The 24,263-nt window shown below is 36.8% G+C and overlaps 1 protein-coding gene across 5 annotated transcripts in view; it reads left to right on the top strand.

Moving 5' to 3' along the window:
• Positions 1-24,263, top strand: part of GHR (growth hormone receptor) — a 265,472-nt gene that overhangs the window by 56,585 nt on the left and 184,624 nt on the right. Inside the window, exon 1 of one of the 5 annotated variants that reach the window (XM_074207498.1) lies at positions 18,700-23,088. The exons of the other annotated variants lie outside the window; for them this stretch is intronic. Within the exon in view, the coding sequence (XP_074063599.1) occupies positions 23,071-23,088 (18 nt within the window). The 5' untranslated portion in view covers positions 18,700-23,070. Of the gene's footprint in view, positions 1-18,699; positions 23,089-24,263 lie in introns of those variants that run through there. 5 annotated transcript variants of the gene reach the window in all.

Raw genomic sequence — 24,263 nt, 5'->3', positions numbered from 1 at the left:
GTTTATTATTTTTAGTTATTTGTTAAATATTTTCCAATTACATTTTAATCTGATTTGTGTCAAATGGGCAACATAGGGCAATTATTTGACCCCTCAACTCTAGGTAACTCAGTAAAACTGTATTTTAGTCTTAAGGAAGGTGCTAACTTCCACTGTTAAAGGCAGTTTCTCACCTCAGAGTTCTTTATACCAATGTAGTTATAGATCTAGTCCCTAACTCTACCATTTTATTACTTTTTATTTTTTCTGCTTACATGTAAAGATAGTTTTCAACATTCATTTTTGTAAGATATTGATCTCCACATTTTTCTCCTTCCCTCCCTTCCTTTCCCCCTCCTCTTGACAAGCAGTAATCTGATGAGAGATTTTATGTGTCCAACTATATTAAACTTATTTCCATATTAGTCATGTTGTAAAGGAAGAATCAGAACAAAAGGGAAAAAACCATGAGAAGCAAAAAGAACCAAAAACAAATTACAAAAAGTGAAAATTTAATTCTTTGGTTTGCATTTAGACTCCATAGTTCTTTCTCTCAATGTGGATAGTATTTTTCATCACAAGTCTTTCAGAAGTGTTTTTGATCATTGTACTGCTGAGAGGAGCTAATTCTATCATCTTAACTCTGCTATTTCAAAATGGACTCTACAAAGCATTGTTTAGTTGTTATTTAGTTGGGTTTGTTTGTGAATGTGAAAGTTTTTACAGATGAAAAGGGTTAAATGCCTTTTCCAGAGTCACACAAGTTGAGTGTCTGAGGTCAGATTTGAACCCAAGGAGATGCATCTTCCTGACTCTAAGTCCATCACTCTATCCACTGAGTCAACTAGTTGCCTCTATAAAGGATTAGACTCTATTAAGTTACAAAATGTATTGTATTTAATGAAATGAGCATGAGATTTGCATTCAGGTAGACTTGAGTTTAAAATTCTATTAGTCACTGCCTAGCTAGAGGATCTTGGACAAGTCTCAACTTCTCACTGGATCATAGTTTTAAAGCTGGAAAGGACCTTAGAAGTCCATTGAGTCTATTCACTCTATCCTCCATTGTATATATAAGGAAACTGAGGCCCAGGGGAGAAGTTATGTGACTTACCAAAATGTAGTCCTAAACCAAGTCCTCTAACTCTATGTCAGCACCTTTTCTACTGGACCACAAACCCTCACCTTTAATTATCCTTCATCAGACAAAATCCCCATTAAAGGAAGGGGAAAGTCTTAGTGACTTCTGATCAAGAACCCTTCTAAATCTAAAATTCTAAGACTATGAACCAGTGAACCTTTTACAGAATGTTCCTGTTGAAGAGACTGGCTCTTCAGGGTGTCTTTTTTTTTTCATTTGTCCCTCTCATGTAACATGACCCTCTTAGGTTACAGAACAGACACGTGTTTAAGGAGCAGAGAAGACTGCTTCATTCATTTATCCAACAAAGATTTATTTATTTATATAGTAATGTCTTGGGGGGAGGAGTTTTGTGGGAAGTGGAGAGAAGAGGCACTTGAGAAGGATCTGAGAGAGGTACCTGATGATGCTGATTTCTTCTGGCAGGATGGTTAATAATAGCTGACATTTTCATAACACTTTACACTTTCAAAGTACTCTACAGTCACTCACTCATTTAATCCTTCCAATCCTGTAAGAGAAGTAGCAAGTGTTAGGATAGCCAATTTAGAGCTGGAAGGAACCTCAAAAAGCCATCCAGTCCATTCCCTAACTTAATAAATAAGGAATCCCAAGGGAGTTAAATGACTTGTCCGAGATCATGCAGGTAATAAGCTGAAAAATCAAAACTTAAACTGAGGACCTTGTTCATCCTTCTTTCTACTGGACAACATTGCTTCTTGCTTTCTACTTTTCATTCTGAAGGTAAGGTTAAGTGATTTTCCCACATCATATAGCCATTAAGTGATAGACCTAGGAGTCTAGCTAAGCTTTTTTTCACCTCTCCACCAGCAAAATATAAGAATATCAGGGTTACCAGAGGATATTTCCTTATAGGATACCAGCAGGGAATTAGATGAGAAAGCTCAGAATAGGTACTCAAGAATACCAGGGGAACCCTGTAGGATTATCTGGGACAACTTCCCCCACAAACTGAAAAGAGATTAATGAGTCCTGGGGATGAAGGGGGAGGACAGAAAGCTAATGAGGGAGAGGGTTGATCATTCACATGAAACTAAATTATGAGATTTACAATCTGCCCTCTGGGAAAGTTAGGAATGAATGACTTTTCAGTACTTTGGAAAAATTCAAATACCAAGCAGTTAGAATTGAGATTTCCAAGTGAAGTAGGTAAAAAGTGTGAAGCTTTCCTCAGGTCATGGGACTTGGTGGTTCATTCAGAGGACCAGTGGTCTTTGTGGTCTCATCTGGAAAGAGTCACTAACTCACTGTGTCACCTTGGCAGGTCAGCTGATTACCCGGTGCCTTAGCACCCAGCCCAGCTGCAGGAGGGGTTGAAAGCAGGACCTCACTGAAACCAGATGCTGCCTCTGTGCAGGGCTCTCAGCAGTAAATAATATCTTATATACTTTGTTCCTGGCAGCAGATACTAAAGCTTCATGGAGTATGAACTGTTATAACCCCCTGTTTTCACTTGCTTCTAAATTTCTGGAAATTTCTCCTTTGGGCTTGAATTTTTCCGTGCTTGGGTTCAGCCCAAAACTTTTTGGAAAGTTTGATTAAAATCTATTCAGCTGTTTTTGCTGAGTTACAGAAGAATATGGGGAAATGTAGTGTTTTTCTGATGCTAAAGGCAACTTCAAAAACGCTTTATCCCTTCTGCTTCAAAATGGTTGAAAAAAAAAACTGCTTCCAAATTTGACAGTTTACTCTCGAAATTCATGATACACCGTGATACAAGGAAAATTTCTGAGTATCTGATCCATCGCTTTGCCTTTAAAAAAGTTCTACACATAAGCCATTCAAGAGAGAAAAGGTTCTATCCTATTTTTAAAGACCTCTAATGGGAAGATGTCACACATTCCCTCAGGAAATCATCCCAGGTTACTGGTAAGCAACCTCAGTTACTATAAATCCTTCAGCCCTTTTTGGCTACTTGTGTATTTTCAGGCCTTCATCCAAACCAGACTTCATGTCTGTATGTAGGCATGCCCCTCCTTCACATTTTGAATCAAGATTGACCATGAATGCCTGATATTTGAAGATATGCCAACAACTTCTATATACTTTTGGTCAGGAGGTGTAGTTATTCTAGTTGGAAATTTTCCATGTTGTGGTTAGGACTATTTTTGAATTATCTCTTATTTTAAAGAATGCAGAGAGGTTCTTAAGGAACAATCACAGACCAACTCAAATAATTCTTTCTTTAGAGTTTCCATCTATTAAAATTGAGACTCTAGGTGGACAACAGACTTCTGTGCATAGAAGACTTAATTCAACCAGTTGTCAGCAACTATTAATTAGCCTCTCCTGGGGCTCTAAGACAGCATCTCTAGGTTCTGTGAGTTGGTGATTGAGCATTGTGGGTGTCTTGGTGTGAGGTCTGGCTCAAGGGAGTATGTTTATGATGCAGGAGTTATTGAATGAGAAGAATAGAAAGGGATTTGAGAAAAAACAGAGCTTGGATCACTTCCTTGATAGAGGAAGAAGGGGAGAGGTGGAAAGAAGAAGAACTGAGAATAAATGTCTTAGAGAAAGAATTTACCAGTTCAGACCCTCAGAGCTAACTCTTTGCTTAGATTAAGTATGAGGAAGGACATCTGTGTGCCTGACCTTGGGCATATCTCTGTTGGATCTGTTGAAAATGAACAGAAGCTGACACTCTTGTGTGTATAGACTGGCTAGAGAGGGTATGCCATGGATGGGACATTAAGGAGGAAACTTGTGATGACAAAGTTTTGGTAGGTATCAGATATCAGACTGACACAGTTCTTAGCTCATAGTAGTCTACAGTGAGAGAAGAGTAAACCAAGGAAGTATAAATAAAACCAGGGTTTAGCAAAAAATTGAGCATAATAAGAGCTTGCATTTGCAGGTCCCTGTCATTACTGCTATACCACTAAGGAACTTATTAAGTCATTTAGAGCATTGTATTATTATTAATAAGACCAAGATCAAGGATCCAATGGGTTGGTTGGCTTAACTTCCTCTTGTGGCCACAGACTGTACTCTTATAGCCATGTCACTACCTCCCAAATACTTGCTATTGTTCAAGAAGAGACAAAAGAATATGGCTGTCAGAACAAGTCTACCACCATGTTTGGAAAAACAATTTGGGATGTAGTCTTTGTTTATTTCTTGTTGTTCAGTAATTTCAGATGCTTTGTGACCCCCATTTGAGTCGTCTTGGCAAAGACACTAGAGTGGTTTGCTATACTCTTGTCCAACTTATTTTACAGATGTGGCAACTGAGACAAAGAAGGTTAAGTGACTGAGGTAGATTTGAACTCAAGTCTTCCTAACTAGCACTGGAATTTTACCCATTATGCCATAACTTTAGAGCTAGAAAGAAATTAGGATTAGCTGGAAGAGAACATATCTGAGGCCATATCCTCAGAGCTTGTTGAGAGGCTAGTTATTCCAGATATCAGAGAAGAGCACCTTATTATACAACATATTTCATTTTATTCTTGTATTTCCTTAATATTCACCTGGATCTGATGACAGCAATGTAGGATGGGAAAATCCCTGGACTTGGAGTCAGAAGACCCAGATTTGAGTCCCTTTGGATTATTTACTTTTTGCTGGAATCAGCAAGTCCTTAATCTTGAGAGGTTAAGCCTCAATTCTCAACATAAAATAGAGATCACATTTGTACTATTCATCTCACAGACCCATTATGAGGAAGGTGCTTGGGGAAGTATAAAATTGGAAACTATTATTTATATGAGAACCTACTACTATAAAGAATGGAAGGAATTAGAAGACTAGAACAGTTCTCAAGAGAATGTGCTAGGCTCCATCATCCCAATGGGTTTCCCTCCATTTGGCTTTTTCAGATTACTTTAATAATCAGTTATTATGCATTTACTGTGTATAGCTCACTATTGACTGCTGAGTTCCTCCTTATTTCTATACTTTAAGTGACTGTGATTTTATCCATGTGAATCTACATCACCTTAAAGATTTTGCTGCTACTTATATTACTAAAATGTTGCTGTGGCTAAAAATCCCAACCTCCTGGGAACAATAAACTGGAGTTGGTCCCTGGGCCCATAGTATAAGGTCTTTTCAATATAGTATGATATACTGAATGTTGTGTTTTGTTAATATAACCTTCAAGAACCCATGGTGATTTTAAAGAATTGATGAGAAATCAGAATAAGGGTGTTAGTGAAGCTAAGTGAGCAGGAATAATATACCCAAGGATTGTGTTCTCATGGAGCTTACATGTTGTCAGTAAGAGTATGAGAACACAAAATGAAATATTACCTAGGAAATGCATTGGAAAGATGCAAGGGGTAGATGGGGGAGAGACATTTTGACAGAACTCTTGACACCCACTGAGTATGCAAAGGGAGATGTGATTTCTGAATGGCTGAGAGACCTCTGAGGCAATGACAGAGGGGCAAGAGACTTTAAAGAAGGAGTTATGGTGTGGGGTTCTTAAACATTTATGTCAAAGGCTCCTTTGGCAGTCATATTAAAGTCTATAAACCCTTTCTCAGAATAATGCTTTTAATGTATAAAATAAGTTACAGTGAATTACAAAGATAACTAATCATATTGAAATAAAGATATGCATATATATACATACATATGATATATAAATGCACATACATATATGGAAATGTGTTTGTTTATTTAGTTATTCATTCATTCATTTTTTTCACTTATTTGGCTATCTATTTATTCCCACAAAGTTCATAGATGCTATAAAATCTGTTCACAGATCCAGGTCTTAAACCCCCAAGTTAGAGACTTTAAGAGACAAGCTTCAGATCAAAGGTCTCTGATCCAATCAGGAGACAAGTCTTTTCTCATTTTACTCATCACATTGCTGTCCCTTGGGAAAAAAATTACCCTAAGCTTGGGTGGAAATGGGGTTACATTAACTAGTGGGAAGGGAAGCTTTATCAGGATATTACTGCATCAGCTGTAGTTCTCCAAACTTTTCCATCTGCAACCTGCTCCCACCCCCAACTATGTTTTCCAATTTACTTACAAAAGTTTTCCAATTTACTTAACTCAATTATTCTCTGTGGTAGGATTTTGATATTCAGGTTTCGGCATCTTCCAGATCAAATCTTTATAATCAACTGAATTAGTCTTTCTTTAATCACTGTCATGAAGCTCCAGTTCTTTCCAGATGTTGAAGCTGCATCATCCATGGAACCATGTGATTTGGCTCTAGAATAATGAAATCATAAAACACTGAGGCCAAGCTAAACCTTAGAGATGACTTTTGGTCCACTGCCTTCCTTTATTAGGTTTGGGAAACCTGTCTCACTGTTTCCCATCAAGCAGAATATCTTATCTTAGATATCACACCTCCTTATCTGAAACTTTAACAAATAAATGAAACTGTTTCAATTTGTTCTTGTTAATGATTTTCATCTGCCTCTGAGTAAAAATTTTGCTAGGTTGAACTAAACTAAAAATTACACTTTGAAGTGCATCTTTTTCACATTGCTTAAAGATATTGGTTTCTTTTTAAGTAAAATTTTCCCTTCTTTGGATTTGTTGGGGAAATCTTTTTATAGATAAGGAGTGAAAATGGTTTCTCCTTTTAGCTAATATGTACTAGGCACTGTGCTGTGTTTTACAATTTTTATCATTTTTAATCCTCACAACCACCCTGGAAGATAAATGTTTTTAGTCTCTCTATTTTGCAGAAGAAGAAATTGAGGCAAATAGAAGTTAACTGACTTGCTCAATGTCACACAATCATTGAATATGAGCTTAATTTGAATTCAAGTCTTAAATTCTTAATGAAGCTCAGCACTTCATCCACTGAACAATCTAGCTAGAAAAATTAGCAGTAAACGTACTGAGACTAACATACTATACTTTGTCCATTCTATATGGTTAAAAATATACCAAAAGATCCCACTTTGGAAGTGAGATTTTGGGGAAGGAGAAAAGAAATGTCTAAAAATCTACTGCATTTATCATTTTAGTAAGTTTGTATGAGAATCCATTATTGAATATATTCTTGAAGAAGAATCTAAGACCCCTACCCCCTCATCCTCCACATTTATGTAACTCTCTCACAACTGCACATTAGGAATTTCCAAGCAGTATTTGCTATAGAGAGTATAGATGAAACCTTTGCACAAAGTTCCAAAGCCAAAATAAACATCCCATTATTCCCTAGTTTTCTATTATGCAAAGGAAAACATCCTTGCCAATATTATACTAGGGACACATATAAGGGGATACATGTTACCAGTTTTGGAAGGACCAGCTAGTGACTGATGGAGGCACTTTGTAAGGTGAAGGGTGGTACAAAGTTTATTGCCAAAGTTCTATTAACAAGGGAAAAACACATTTATAAACTTCATTTTTTCCTCTGGTTCATTTTTTATTAATAATAACTAGGAGTCAATATGGTGTAGCCTAAAGAATGATGTATCAGCAGACCTAGGTTCATATTCTGTCTCTGACCCTTACATATATGGAGTTAGAATTCTATGGTCACAAAGTGGATCATTTAACCTCTTGTCACAATTTTCTTTGATGATGATGATGATGATAACTGGACTTTTATGGAACTTCAAAGTTATTTATATACATTACCTCATTTGATCTTAACATTGTAGTACACTTGAATGGGCCCTGACTCTTGGCAATCAGAGGAAGGGTTTAAATCCCTCCTCTAATTAAATCACTACTTCTGTGGCCTTGAGAAAACACTTAAACTTCCTAGAAGTCAGTTTTCTTATCTTTAAAATGATAGGGTTGGAAAGATGCCTCTGAGGTCTCAACCAGGTCTATCTCTATGAGTCTATGACTATCTACATAGTACAGCAACAGAGTACAGATATTGTGCCCATTTTACAGATGACAAGGCTTTGTGTAATTTAAATCATTTATATATGATTAGTCATAGTAAGTAATAGTGGCAAAATCTGAATCCAGGCCTCTACTTCAACTCTAGTCTTCATTCATTATCGCCATCAATAATAATATTTATAGTACCTATCTCATTAAATAAGTATAAGCTATTTTTATTTGGGTAACTAGAGAGTTCAGTGGATAGAGCACCAAACCTGGAGTCAGGAAGATTTATCTTCACTAGCTCAAATCTGGCCTCAGATACTTCCTACCTATGTAAGCCTGAGATAGTCATTTAACTGCCTGCATTTTTTCCGCTGTAGAATATGTAAAAGAAAATGGCAAGTCATTACAGCATTTTTGCCAAGAAAATACTATACAGAATTACAAAGAGTTAGACATGATTGAAATGACAAAACAATAACAAAGATTCTTGTTGAGGGTAAGATTTCCTTCTAAGAATATAGTTCAAGGAACAGCTAGGTGGCGCAGTGGATAAAGCACCAGCCCTGGTGTCAGGAGTACCTGGGTTCAAATCTGATCTCAGACACTTAACAATTACCTAGCTGTGTGGCCTTGGGCAAGCCACTTAACCCCATTTGCCTTGCAAAAACCTAAAAAAAAAGAATATAGCTCAATGCCTTCTCTAGTATTTATAGTGAATACAGGACTTTTTAACTTTTTTGTGCCAAGGACCCCTTTTAAGTTTGCTGAAGCCTATGAATCCCTTCTCAAAAATCATGTTTTTAAATGCATAAATTAAGATATATGGAGTTATAAAAGTGGTTAATTATATTGAAATACATAGTTTAAATATAATTTTCAAAATATGTATTTTTAGAAATTCATAGGCCCCAATTCAAGAACTCCTATGTTAGCAGTCCCTAGGGTACTGAGAAGTTAAGTGATTTGCCCAGGATAATATGACCAGTATGTGTGAGAGAGGCTAGACTTCTGACCAGCACTGCAATGAGCTCTCTACCCAGCTTGCTTCTCCTGAGACATTATAGCGATGAGAATTAAAAACTCTGTGTAAAGGTTATGGAGCAATATCCATTTATTATTTCATTTGATCATGTGAAGTCATATAATTAGTAAGAACGTAAGTGGGATTTTAGACCTAGGTCTTCTGGCTCCAGGCCTAGGGATGTTCTGTATTCACTGCCTTGTTTATTAGTACTTAACAGAAAAAATAACATAGTTAAAAAAATTATTTTCATATTTCCTTACGCTTTGGTCACATCCTAGTCAAAGCAACTGAACTCTTGAATCTAAAAGTCTTCATAGTGAAAAACCAAGAAATTCTAATTTAAAACAAAAATCAGTCTTTCTTCCATTTTATAGTCTTCCCCCTCCTCACCTTCCCTTTCTTGGCCAATAAGAAATTATGATGATTAACTTATGGAGGCAACATGGTATTGTGACAATATCCTGGATCTGGTGTTGTTGGTTTTGTGGACAGTTGATATGGGATCATAGGAAACAAAGAATTTAGAATTGGAAGGGATCTCAAAGAAAAACTTAGAAAAATGTCCAAATTCTCATAGTAAGCTAGTAGAGAAAGCATTTTAATTTACCAACTCCAAACTCTATTTTCACCTGTGTGCATGATTTATCCCACATACCGCCCACCCCACCCCACCCCACCCCCACTAAATTGTAGGCTTATCCAGGTAAAGAGCTGTGCCTTTCTCAACTTCATGTCCCCTAAGCATTGCAGGGCTGTTGTGAGGCTCAAATAAGACAATGCATGCAAAGCATTTTGTGAACTTTTAAAGCACTATAAAAATGTGGGCTATTATTACTCTGACTGGTCAGTCCATAATTAGTTAACCAGATAGGGGCCATGAGGAATGTTTCAGACTAAATGGAGCACTGAACGGGTCCAGTTCAGCATCTTTTACATTCTCACAGAATTATCTGGCTGTCTTTGCCTTAATTCTATCACACAGATCAGTCTATAACTCAGTTACTGTAGTATCCAAGAGGACTATCCTTTTGTTACTGCATAACTCACTTGTCAACCTTTCAAAAAAGTTGCTACAATAAAGTCACATCACAAGGCTGCTAAATATACTGGGTCTTGGTAAAAATCATGATTCAGGGTACACATGCTTTTATGTGACATGCTTTTTAGTGGTTATACTATTCAGGGATAAGTAAATGCTCTGCATTAAAGCAATGACTTTCTTGATTTCTCATTTTTTTCTAAATAAGGCAGGAATAGTGAAATAAAGAAGATTTGGGGGTGTGGTTTCATGGTCTACTATTCTTGCCATGCTCAAACTCTTCAGAAAATGTTTGTTAAAGAAAAATTAACATGCATACCAAGTAAACGAGAGAAATGCTGTTTTTAAGAGAAATCCCCACATTTTAAAAGTGTTTTAGAAAAAATAATTAGAATAAATTAATTAGAATAAATTAATTAGAATAAATAAATGAGAATTAATACCATAATTTAGATAATAAATGCCATAATTAAAATGTCATAAATTCATTGGTTTCCAATAAACTTTGGCTATCTTTTGGTTTTACATAACCCATATTTCCAGATATATCCCTAACTTCTTCCCTTCCTAGAGAGATATCCCTTGGAACAAAAAAAAAGATAAAAGAAAAAAATGTAATGTCACAAAACTAACTCATAAATCAAAAAGACAAAAATTATATGCTGTCTTCCACGGCATAGTCCTTGATCTCTGCTAAGCAGTTGAAGAGGCTTCTCCTGTTCTCTCTCTCTCTCTCTCTCTCTCTCTCTTACAGCTAAGCTTGATCATTATAATTTTGCAGCATTCAGCTTTTGTTACTGTTATTGTTGTTTTTGTTAACATTGTTGTAATCATTGTATATTTTGTTTTTCTGGTTCTACTTACTTTTATTTCATTTCAGAACAAATAAGCCTTTTTATGCCTCTCTGTATTCATCATGTCCAGTGTTTCTTGTATCACAATAATATTCTACTGCATTCATGTGCCTAAATTTGTTTAACCAATTGATAGCCATCTTTGTTGTTTTTCACAACTGCTTTGCTTCTAGTTATTTGCTATTAGAAAAAGTCAGCTATAAATGTTTTGGTGCCTATAGGGCTTTTCTATCATTGACTTTCTTGATGTTTAACCTTAACAGTGAAATCTCTGAAACAAAGCTATTAATACTTTAATCATTTTCCTTGAATAATTCTGAAACTAATACAGATTTTTTTGTCATAACCTAGGGGTTATCCTTCACTCGTAACAATCTCTTACCCCTCATATCTAAGCTCATGCCATAGCCTATTGATTTCACCTTTCTAATACTTCTCCAATATGCCCCCTTCTCTCCTCTGATACTGCCACCATTCTGATAAAAGCTCCTATCACCTCACATGTCAACCGTTGCAATAGCCCACTGGTGAGTCAGCCTGCCTCAAGTCTCTTCCCACTCCAGTCCATTCTCCATTCAGTCACTAAAGTGATTTTCTGAAAAAGCATCATGTCTCCCCCACTCAATAAACTTTGAATAGCTTCCTCTTTCCTCTAGCATGAGTGTCCAATCTTTTACCTCTTCTGGGCATCAATACCAACAAAAACTAGTCAAGGGTCCCATATAGAATTAAATATTTATTTATGACTACAATATAATTCATATTACAATGAATATAATAATGAAATGCAATAATGTCCGCACGCAGCCCACAGGCCATGGGTTGGACACAATTTCGAGTCTAGGAGCAAATACTAATTCAAAACCAAATCCCCTCCAACCTTTCCAGTCATCTCAATTTACTCACCAACAAGAGCTCTTCAATTCAGAGACAGTGACCTCCTGGCTGTTCTGTGAATCAGACATTTAATCATTCAGCTAGGGCCTTTTCCTCTGGCCTCCATTCCTGGAGGCCTTCCTATGTGAAGGTTTTGTGCTAGAAATTGGAGGCACAAAGAAAAAATGACCTATTTCTATGGATACAGATCAGGATTTTTCTCTCAAATAGTGTCAGATGACAAAGGTACTTAGGGGTTTTATGTTCTGATGGAGATACTCATTGGTTCAGAGATTCTCCATATAAGAATTACCCGGGAGTGGCTAGGTGATGCAGTGGATAGAGCACCGGCCTTGGAGCCAGGAGTACCTGGGTTCAAATCTGACCTCAGACACTTAATAGGTAATCCTAGCCATGTGGCCTTGGGCAAGCCACTTAACCCCACTGCCTTGAAAAAAAAATCTAAAAAAAAAATTACCCACATTTGTCACCTTGGAAATTCTGGCACCTACACAACAGCTGAACACCACTCTTTCTAGTAAATCTCTGCTCTCTTAACCTGTTTTTTTTTTCAGACAAATCTGACTGTCATTGTACCATATATTGTATATTTGTGTATTTTAGGAAGTCTATGATTTTCACAGTAGACAATCTTGGTAATATTGGTAGGCTGTCTCATATTGGACATGATCATCTATAATCCTTCACAGAGAATCCTTTGTGACCTCCATGAATACAATTTCTTATGTTAAACCTAGGAAGACCTAAATTTAAACCCTGTCTTAGAAACTTATTAGCTATGTGATCCTGAGCAAATCTCTTAATCCTGTGAGCCTCCATTCCCCTTATTTATAAAAATGGAGAAATAATAGCTCCTACCTGGGAAACACTGGCACAGGACTGCCCAGCATGGCATGCCCTCATCAGTGAGGGTGCTGCACTCTTTGAGAATGGCAGCTCAAAGGAAACATGACATTTGTGAGTTTAAGTGTTCATCCTTCACCCTTCATATCCCAGCTCATGCCAAGGTCTATTGATTTTACCTTTCTAATATCTCTCCAATATGCCCCCTTTTCTCCTCTGGTACTGGTACTCTGACCAGAGTAATAGTAGATCACTTTTTTATAGTGCTTTAAAAGTTCACAAAATGCTTTGCATGTATTGTCTTATTTGAGCCTCACAACAACCCTGCAAAGCCCAGGGGACCTGAACCCAGCTGTTCACATTGACTATTTGTGCCTGACCTGTGGTAGAACATTCCAAGCTCATATTAGACTGATCAGCCACAGTCGGACACACTGTAATTTGTCTCAAACACAGTGATGTCATTTTGGTCTTCTCGGATAATAAAGGACAAGAATCAACCAAGAATCAAATGAGATAATATATGTAAACTGCTTGGCTAACCTTAAAATACTATAAAAATGATGAACAAACATAAGCCCAATAATCAAAAAAGACAAAAATGCTTTCCTTTGATGCAGTTCAGGCTGCTCTAGGAACAAGATTGCAATTTCAGTCTATACAAAGTCCAGCTTGCTTTTTCTTCCTAAAGGTTGAGATGGGAGCTTTATCAAAGGAATATTCAATTTCTGGGGTTGAAAAAGTTTCCTTTAATTTTAGAGAAGCAGAGGAAATAACATGCTCTGTTTTTGACATTTAAATTTAAAATGTCTACTGGACATTTGCAGCTCTCACAAGAGAGATGTGGGCTGGATATATAGACATTTGGGAATCTTCTGCATAGAAATGATAAGTGAACCAGTGTTTCCAAATGCACTAAGAAGACATAGACTCAGAAAGGTAAGTGACTTGTCCAGGGGAATGGTGAGTCTTACACTGAACATTTGACCCCAGGACCTCTGACCCCAAACCCCATATGTTTCCCAATATACCACATTATCGATCTCTTCAATTTAATTCAATAAAACTCTTCGTAAGTTCATGTTATAAAAATGCTATGTGACATCATGCTATATTCTGGTGAAAGAAAACAATGTGATGGTCACAGACTTCAGAGATCTTTACATTCTACTATGAAGATAAGACAAGGATGCCTGTAAGCATAATGCTAAATTTGACATCAATGAAATACAAACTCATGCTCTCCGAGAAAACTGGATCCCAAATCTAGAACCAGAGACTACTTAACTATAATACTGCCACTAAACTAAAACACAGCAATGTGCCATAGAAAAGAGACCTGGAAGTCAGGAACCTGAGTACTAGTCCAGGTAATGGTCCAGTGGATAGAACTCTGGACCTAGAATCAGGAAGACCCGAGTTCAGATCCTGTCTGAAACTTTCACTCACTGTGTGACTCTGAGCTTACCATCCTCAGTTTTCTCATCTGTAAAAGCATCAATCTCCCAGGGTTGAAGATAATATTTGTAAAGCACGTTGCAAACTTTAAAGTGCTATTTAAAGCTATTTATTATATATTATAATTTATTTGACCTTGAGGCACTAACTTCTTACTAAGTGTATGTTTACTCAAAAGTAAAATGAACAATTTAAATAAAATCATCCCTAAATCCCCTTCTAGTTCCAAGATAAAATTATGTGTACCATTCTTTTTATAGCTTTCAAATCTTTGTCATAGTCTCTAAAGTATCACTCTATATTTACCTTTAATTTGATAAATAATTAGCAATTCATATTATACTTAAGAAAAATTGTACCAAAAAGCATTGGAAAGAGTTTGAAATAATTTCAACTACTTTAGTCATGTTTGAATTACAAATAACTTGGCTAAAATGTGATTGTGAGAATATGTGGAAAGTCAAAGGACTAAAGATAAAACATGTTTTTAAATTTTAATCTGATTTCCACTGATGTCTCTTGAATCTATATCACCTTTATTCCTGAATATATCCCTCCTTCCTCCCCTCTCCATAACAATTATTAAAAAAGAAAGAGGAAAGATGGCAATTCAGTAAAAACTAACCAATATGGTAAGTGTGCTTTGCAATACCTGACACCCATAGCCCCTCACCTTTGCAAAGGTCAGGAAGGTACATTTTATACTATGCTTTTCTGAGCACAATGCTGTTCAGTAGAATTACAGAACATTCATTGTTTTTGTTTTTTTGTTCATTCTATATTTCATTTTTGTAATCATTGTGGATTTACCTTTAATAATTTAATTTTTGTTGTCTGAATATTCAGTTTGGTTAAGGTTATAAACTTTCAATTACCTTTTGCCTTTTGTTTTAATATACCTGAGTTTTGCCCATTGCTAATGATGGGGAAGAGAGAAGTGGAATAGTGGCCTGGGGAGAAGTAGACTTGTCAGAAAGGAGATTGTTGTACTTGAAGAAAGCAGATGGAAAAATTCTTCCAATATCCTCCTCCTGTACTATTCCCCACTCCCAAGGCTTCCTACCAGAGAAAGTTTTCCTTCCCTTTCATCCTTCTTTATTCTATCCTTGACAGAGGGATAGGATGGTGAAATGATTTAGGTTCACTTTTGTAACTGTATGAGGTTTGGTAAATGATGATACTCTAAATACAGTGACTATAACCAAAAGCTATATTTCCATAATTTCTACAAAAGACCCCAGCAAAAATAAAGAACCATAATTTTCTTAACACATCATTTTTTCCCCTCTCCCACAGAATGAGTGCTGAGCTTCTTCTGAAGTTTCTGTAAAAGCAACAAGCCAATTAAGTGGGAAGTCTTACCAAAGGAAAGGATTTCACAAATAATAATTTTTTATATAATTAAATGGCCATTAAATTAAATCTCTGCTCTTAGGGTCTATAAAAATAAAATGATTTCCCATAGGGGTACCCTTGGGACAGGTTGTGTCCTAAAGTTATATCAAAAACTGGGATCAGGATTATTCTAGAGCTAATCTAAATCTAGTTTGGGAATATAGTTGGTTAGACCACAGAGGTTACTCTTATTCACAGTCTAAGTTCCAATCCAGTTGCCTAAAATAGTGTGGCTTATGAGGTTTTTTTTATGTCTTGTACCCATTATATCCTTCTCTTGACCCTAACTCCAGTCTCTCTGCCTATAAAGTGTTTGTGTGTGTGTGTGTGTGTGTGTGTGTGTGTGTGTGCGTGTGTGTGTGTGTGTGTGTGTGTGTGGTATATGATTAAACTAATGTTTTAAAAGCCTACTTCATTTATGTATAATATGTGTTTCTTGTGTGTTCACCTTAAACACTGACTTCTAATACCATCACTGTTAAGAGTCCTGTGTTGTATACTGAAAAGAATGCTGTTCTTGAAGCTAGGGAAATATGGGTTAGAATGCCACTGATGACAAGTTACTTAACCTCTTAGTACATTAGGTTACTCCAAGACCACAAATTGCAAAGTTGCTGGCTTACATTAGTAGTAAGATTTTCCTTATCTGGGAGTTGTCCCCTATATCAATGAAATCACAGAATTATTTCTACAAGAATACTCTCTCCTGAGCTACAGTCTCACAGCACCAGCTACTTTAAAAACCTCTCAAAATGTCCTTAAGAGAACTCAGACTCATCAAGTCCACAGCAGAACTCAATACCTTCCCCCCAAAATTCTCCCCATTTCCCAATTTTCCTATTACATTTTAAGGACACTATTCCCCCATCACCTAAATTCCTCACTCTTACTCCCCCACACAGCTAATCTACTATCAAATCTTGTCATTTTTAACCTTTACATTTTCTCTTGTATGCATCTTCTTCTCCACACTTCTACACCCACCAACCATCTTCATTCAGGTCCTCATCATCTCTTATCTATCGGGACTATTACAGTCTCCTAGTTGTTTGCATTCCCACTTCAAGTATCTCTTCATTCCAACCCTTTCTACTCAATGTTACTTTCATTTCTGCTCAGTAAATTCTGGTGACTTTCTATTGACTCTAGGATCAAATATAAATTCTTCTGTTTGGCATTTAAACTTCATACAACCTAACCATTTTCCACCTCTGCAGACCTTCACTTTATTCCTTTCTGTACACTCTATGGTTCACTAAACCAATCTGCTTATAGTTTCTTGCACATGATCTTCTTCTATTCACCATTCCTGGAATGGTTTCCCTCCTTACCTCTGCTCCTTACTTCCATAGCTTGCTTCAAGATTTAGCTCAAAACCCACCTGCTAAAAGAAACTTTCCTCCTCCCCTGGTGCTTTCCACCTAAGATTAGTTTTCACTTGAGTCCAATTCTTCATGACCCTAAGGACTTTGTCCATGAGACCTACTTGATAAAGACACTGGAGTGGTTTGCCATTTCCTTCTCCAGCATGTTCCCATTTTACAGAGGAAGAACTAAGGCAAATTGGGGTTAAGTCACTTGCCCAGGGTTACACAGCTAGTAAGTGTCCAAGACTGGAATTTAAACTCATCAAGATAAGTCTTCCTGCTTCATGCTGTGCTGTCCTTCTCACCCCCATTATTTTCCATATCTTCTACATATACAGATCATTATAGTTATTTGCATATATTATATACATCCTCCCATTGAATGTAAACACCTAGGATCATATCTTTGCCTTTCTTTATATCCCATGATTAATGTAGACTTTGTCATATATCATATATCATATATCACTTACTATAGTAAGTGATAAAGGCTTGTTGGCTGACTAACTGACATTTGTATGACGAATTTTTATACTAAAATACTTTTGCCTTCCATTTGAAGGAATGGTTGATTTTTTTATATTATCCAATGTTACAGGCCAAAGAAATGATGGATTTATAGATGAAAGGAATCTTGGTCCTTCTGAACCAATTCCCATATTTTATTGTTGAGGAATCAAGGACTAAGTCAGATAACTTTCCCATAAGCAGCAATACTGGGATTCAAACCCTAGTCCTTTAACTCCTAAGCAGGTTTCTTTTTCATGTATTGAACTGCCTCATTTTATTTAATTTTTAAAATTTTTCTTCTGATATTTCCTCTTGAATACAATGAGTAAAAATTCTTATAACAATCTTCAAAATAAAACTGTGAAGAGGAATTACAACATTTACAGTCTTTTGTTTCCTTGGTTTACTTCTTTAGACTAAGCTGCTGTCAATAGAACAGACTTTTCTTGAAAAATTGCATATGGTCAGAAAACCCTGGACCTGGCCCATATAGATGACCCCAAGATTATTGCCTCAGTGGTCTCTTGTCCTCCAGGTTCTCATTTTTAAAATGAGCCCATCTATTTCTTTTCTGAACACAGAGGATATTTCCTCAGGAGCTGCTTATGAACTCTGAGGTGCTTCTTTTGCCTTTCCATTTAAATTATAGTAAAGCATAGTAGATGCTATGCCCTACATCTAAGCTATGATTAGATAAATGGTTTTCCCAACACTATACCACAGAGGAACTTCTAGCCTAGATATGCAATCAGGCTTCCTTGGTAATGTATTAATGAGGACCCTACAGTTGAATCCATCCTCAATTACGGCCTGATATTTGTATTAACACTGTCTTTGAAGTGTGTGGTTTGGCATATAGAGTTCCCTAAAAACCAAAAAATTCAGAAGTAGCATGGTTTAGTGGATAGGATGATAGACTAAGTTCAACTCCTCCCTAGGATATCTACTAGCTATGTGCCCTAAGTATACCTTTAACTTTTCTCTGCCTGTTTCTTTGTCAATAAAAATGAAGGGGTTGGAGAATGACTGGACTTAATGGCTTCTAAGATTTTTTTTGTCCTAAATCAAAGTTTCCCACCTCTGTGGGACCTATATTTTTTCCAAGCAGCTATATTCCACTGCTTTCTTCTATTATTTGGTTTGAAAATAAATTTAACCACAATTTTTGACATATTGCATTTAAAATGTATCCAAGATATTCAACCTGAAATGCCTGGTAGATAGTATTACACAAGTAAAGCTCAGAGGAGAGACTATGCATACATATATGTTTGTATTATATAATATATCTTACATGTAGTAACATTATCTGTGTATTATGTATCTGAGAATCATATCCCTAGGATTAGCTTCTACTTAGTGATCTTTTCACTTATATTGATGAAATTATTATGTATATCATTCTGTTGATTCCACTTATTTCATTCTGAATAGTTCATGTAAATATTCACATGGTGTTTCTTCATTCTTCTTATTTTTCATTTTTTACTACCCAAGATGATTGTAAATATTGCCCAAAATTAAATAGCATTCAAGTTCTAAAATAACTTGAATTTCAGATCTTGCTTTCTGTGACTGATCTGTTTCTAATCAAACTAAACTAAATATTCTCATCTAATCAGAGAGCAAATCTTGGAAAGTCTGAGAGTAGAGTAACCACTCCTACCAATGAAGTCACACAGCTGGTGTGATAACTACTGAGCATGATCCCTATGTTTTTATAAGATTGCTAATCCTCTTGAGGGAAGAAAGGTATGTTCCCTGAGGGGGTTAATGAGTCAACAGATGGACAAAGATTCAGGTGCACTTGCTTTCTCTGCATCTAATTAGAAGGGTAGAAAGAAGTCATCCCTTACCTGTGTGTGTGCTGGAGACAGATCTGAGAGAGCCTATTGTTAAATTTTCTGTGTGAGTAGTTAACACCTTAGAAGTCTCCAAGTGCTACAAGTCAAGGCTCAATTTATTTGTTTGCTGATTGTCTAGCCCTAAGAAAGCAATGTAGAAAATGTTAATGATACAGATTGAATTTAAAAGAAGTATGTTGTAAGTACTTTTTTTTTTCTTTTCCCTTCTGGGAGGAAAGATCATTAAATATTGGTGGAAGAAATTTCTCCCAGTGATGATAGTGAGCCAGGGTGCCTTTTTCTCACCCTCAGGAGCTTGATTGCTCAGTCTCTTAGTGTGAGAGACACTTCTTTCCTCTAAAGCAACTAGAGGACCCCCACATTTGTTGCAGGGCCCATTTCCATGGAGTTCTTGAATCCTGATTCCCAGAGGGGTGTGGAGAATGCCCAAGATTCTGGATCTGTCTGGAATGGACCTGCAGTAGTGCTTTAAAAGAGTCTCTCTCAGGCCCTTTTCCCCATTCCACTACCCATCACCCTTCAACCTCTCCTCTCCTTTTAAAATAGGTCATGATCCTACTGTACTGAATGACAGACATAAGGATAATGAAAGGAGAAGAACACTATCCAGGCATATTTTCTTGTATCTTAGTAGCTTACTTCCCAACCATAAGTACTCATGCTATCATGCCTTTGCCTAGTGAGAGAGATGTGTTATTAATTGAAATCGTTAGAAAGCCAAATATTAATATAGGTCACCTGGAGCTCTTATATAGACCCAGCACAGAAGCAACTGCTTCCAAAGAAAAGAAAACTATTTCTATTTAACTCTGCTAGCATCAACTATATGCAAAGCTAAATTTAACACTGAGGGCCGAACTGTATCAAAAGTACTAAAGTTCTGGATCTCCTCCAAATAGTAACCTGAAGAGATTCTCAGCCTTACCGTGCTGGACATTTAATTCGTATCTGCAAACAGTTTGAAATACTTATTGAGTGTGGAGAACTGGGCTAGACCCTAAGGAAATACTGAATTTTGAGGAAGCCCTGCCCTCATGGGGCTTACTCTTATTCCAAAACTGATCACCATCATGAACATAATTACAAAAGATCAACTGAATCTGTAGCTGTATAGAGAATTAAAATCAGTCAGTGGCAAACAAAGTCGACTGAAGAACTACTCTGAGGTTGCAGGAAACCCCACTTTGAATGAAGCTATGAAGTTGTCAAAGAGCAAAGTTAGGCTGCCTTTTGGCCATTGGGCACAGGTTGTGTCAACATTAACAAACTGGTTTGAAGGACAAAACAAAACTTTAATCTTAGTCAACTAACAAATTATTTTGAAAATAGTTGAATGAATTCAATAAAGTAACCAGTTATACCTTCTCTTAGAATCAGTGTTTTTTCCCCCCAAGATCCACTTAAGGGCGCCTTCTACATGAGGCATTTCCTGATCTACTTATTGCTAATTCCCATCCTGCAAAACTACCTTGCATATATTTGCAATCTACATTTATATATGTATATATTATAGCATAATATTTACACATACATGTCAAATATGTATACATGTATGTGCAAACATAGATGAAATGTCTCTCCCATTAAAACATAAACTTTCTGAGAGCAGAGTAAATCTAATTTTTATTTTTCTTTATATCCCTAGCATTTAACCTAGTATCTGCACATAATGGGCACTTCATGAATGCTTCTTGTTTGGTTGATTATTTAAAGGAATTCACCTTTTAGATTCCCTAATTAGTTTGTAAGCATATGTATATATAGCCATAAAATGTCTCATTTTGAAAAGTGTGTTGAGTAGCCCACAAATAAGCTAGAAAAGCCTTACTAAAAGCCCCACACTGACAGTGGGCTACAGTCACAGATCCAAGAAGCTATCTATTGCTGTCAACAAATCCATATAACAACTATGCAATCCAAACTTAATGGCAAATATAGAACCATGGAATATCAGGGCTAGAGAGACCTTGGAAATTATTTAGCTCATGACCCTCCAGGTTTGCCTAAGAATATTTAGGGAGCTTTCTAGAGAGCAGGGCTAAAACCCAGGTTTCCTCATTCCAAGTTCATTGCCCTTGCCTTTAGATCAGACTCTCTACCATGTAAAATGTAAAGAAGTGACTTTCCTGGTACCATGAGAATTGAATTTGTAAGTATGAGACAAAATATTGAGGACCAAAAAGTAATTACTTTTTCAATGTGTTGACTTGAGATGCTTTTTTGCTTTTATTTTTGAGACTAATTCACTTGTAACAAATTAAAGACACATTAATTAGATGATCAATAAGCAAGCATTTATCATTATGGGACAGGTACTGTGTTAAACATTGGGAATACATAGACAAAAAAATAGGCTCTACCTTCAAGAGCTTACATTCTTCTGTGGACAAGTCCTCAAACCTAGGTCGGTAGACACTTCACAGTCTGTGGATAGATTTTAAGAGGATCCATGAACTTAGATGGGGAAAAATGCACATCTTTATTTTCATTAACCTCTAACCAAAATTTAACATCTGTTTCAATTATGAATATAGGCAACAAACATTGTTCTAGGAAAGGGAACCATTAGTTTCTTTTTTTTCTTTTCTTTTTTTTTTTTAGGTTTTTTGCAAGGCTTTTTGCAAGGGATTATGTGGCTTGCCCAAGGCCACACAGCTAGGTAATTATTAAGTGTCTGAGACCAGATTTGAACTCAGGTACTCCTGATTCCAAGGCCGGTGCTTTATCCACTACACCACCTAGCTGCCCCAAGCCATTAGTTTCACCAAATTGGCAAAGGGTCCATAACACACAAGGGCTTAAGCACCTCTGTACTGGGGGATAAATGCACATTCTATGAACAAGTACAAAATATAGACAAAAGGACTTCATAAGTTTATGGGGACCATTGGTGAAATCACAAAAGGCCTCAGGAAGGAGGGGCCTGTTATCCAAAGCCTCTGAGGAAGTTAGGAATTCCAAGAGCTGAGATGAAGAGGGGGAGTATTCCAGGCATGAGGGACAAAAATGCTGTCTAAGAGGTCAAATGTAAATTGCCAGAATTCTTACTGGTTCTGTATATCAAGTAGCTAAGACCAATTAAAGCTTATTAAAGCTCAATATGCAAAAAATACTAGTGGTTCCATAGCTATCCATACTGTAGCACCATAAGAATAAAATATTGTTGAATACATACAATAAGGTCAGGGATGTAAGTACCACCCCCCCAAAAAAACTCTGATGCTTAGAATACACAAATTAACCCATTAGATATGAAATGGCTTGATCACTTTGACAGAACAGTATGGTAGTCTCTTTATACCTCCAAAATCATTTTCCTCATTTATAGAAGGAGGGGGTTGCATTAGATGCCCTCTCAAAACTCTTTCAGCACTGGAGCCTCCCATCCCAAGATTGGGGTCAGTGTTCATTTCTAGAATTTCATCTCCCTGTGCTAGCCCTGGCTGACAGGGAGGCACCTCCTGGGAGAGACCAGCATAGCCCTGGGCTGTGCTTCAGCTGGCAGAGCACAGAGGCTTGATGGGCAAAGGTTAGAGGGCTTGTTTTACATTAGGCAATGGTTCTGTGTGCTTTATTTTACTTTTCTGGTACCAGGGAGCATCGAGGGCACATGCAGGAAATGAAACAGCAGAAGGACAGACAGACATCAGAGTAGACAAGGAATAAACTGGACTTGGCCCAAGTTCATAGACCAAAGCTACAAGATAAAGAAACCAGAGATCAGAACATAAGGGTTTGGTGAACAGAAAACTTTCGCTTGATTCTATCCCCAACCCAGTCGCCCTTTTCTCCTTGTCAACTGGTCACCAAATGTGTATCATGTGGCCTGTGGAACAAAGCTGAAGGAAAAAAGTAATGGGAGTGTGTCATGAAGTTTAATGGATACTATGGGACCCCCCAGCCTCTATTTCAGAAATGTCTGCAGGACTTCCGGTTAGTAGTCACTTCTTTATATGTCTAATGTAAAGGATCAAATGTTCATATTTTCTTTTCTGTTCATTTGATTCTGGTTTGATTTAAGAAGGTGTTCTCTTTCTTTTACCATCCCTCTTCTCTTTCTCCTTGAGGTAAATAGAGAGAGCACAAAAATGGAATTTGAGGACTTGAATTCAAATTTCAACTCTCTGACATACACTTGCCTATGTCAATCTTGGAGAAGTTGTTTCCTTTTCTGGATCTCAATTTCCTCATCGAAGGGAGGGGTGAGATACAGAGACAGAGACAGAGACACAGAGAGGCAGAAACAGATACAGAGATGAAGAAAGAACAATGACAGAAAGTGAGAGACAGAAAGAGAAAGAGAGAGAGAAAGCAACAGACACAGAGCGATTTGGACAAGTTAAGAAGGCCACTATGATCCCATCTCCCTCTTAATCTGCCTTCTTGGGCTTCTCCCTCTCTGTACCTTTGTACCCATTCTCTTCAGCTAACCTTACTTTCTCTTTACATTGATTTTTGCTTAGCGGTTTTAAATGTTCATTAAAAACGACCTTAGACTCGCTGTGATTAACACTGATATGTTATTTGGTTTCCAATGCTTGTTCTCTGACTTAAGAACTAGTCTTCTCAGCTCTTTCTGAAAGGGTACAGTTTGTACAAATCAACTGAGGTTATAATTTACATTCAGAAGAAATTGCAGGCTTTTTCTAGTCCTTGTCTTACATTTGACTTATCTGTCCATGTTTAGAGAAGCTGATGAATGGAAGTAATGACAACACAGTAATATCATGGGTTAGTAGTTTAATCTTTCTGAGTCCTAGTTTCCTCATCAACAAAATGAGAGGGTTAGATTAGATTATTTCTAAGGTTATAGGATCATGGATTTAAACTTAGAATGGATTATAAAGTCCATCTAATCCAACCCCTTCATTTTAGAGATGAGGAAACTGAATCCCAGAGAGGTTAACAGTCCAAGACCCCTTCCAGTTCTAGAGTTCTATGATTGGATCATTTTTCTGTGGCTTTCAAGTGACCCTATAAATATTCAGAATTTTAATTTTTAAAAAAACGAAAAGATATTACTCTGCCTACTAGTCCTGCCTCCTTGCGGACTAACTGAATTTGTTTCCTCCTTGACTACTCAGGATTATTCTGAATCTGTACTCTAG

The sequence above is a fragment of the Macrotis lagotis genome, chromosome X, assembly GCF_037893015.1.
Source record: "Macrotis lagotis isolate mMagLag1 chromosome X, bilby.v1.9.chrom.fasta, whole genome shotgun sequence".
In the NCBI taxonomy this organism is placed as follows: domain Eukaryota; kingdom Metazoa; phylum Chordata; class Mammalia; order Peramelemorphia; family Peramelidae; genus Macrotis; species Macrotis lagotis.
Note: the sequence above shows the minus strand (reverse complement) of the source record. Positions and strands in the feature narration are given on the sequence as shown.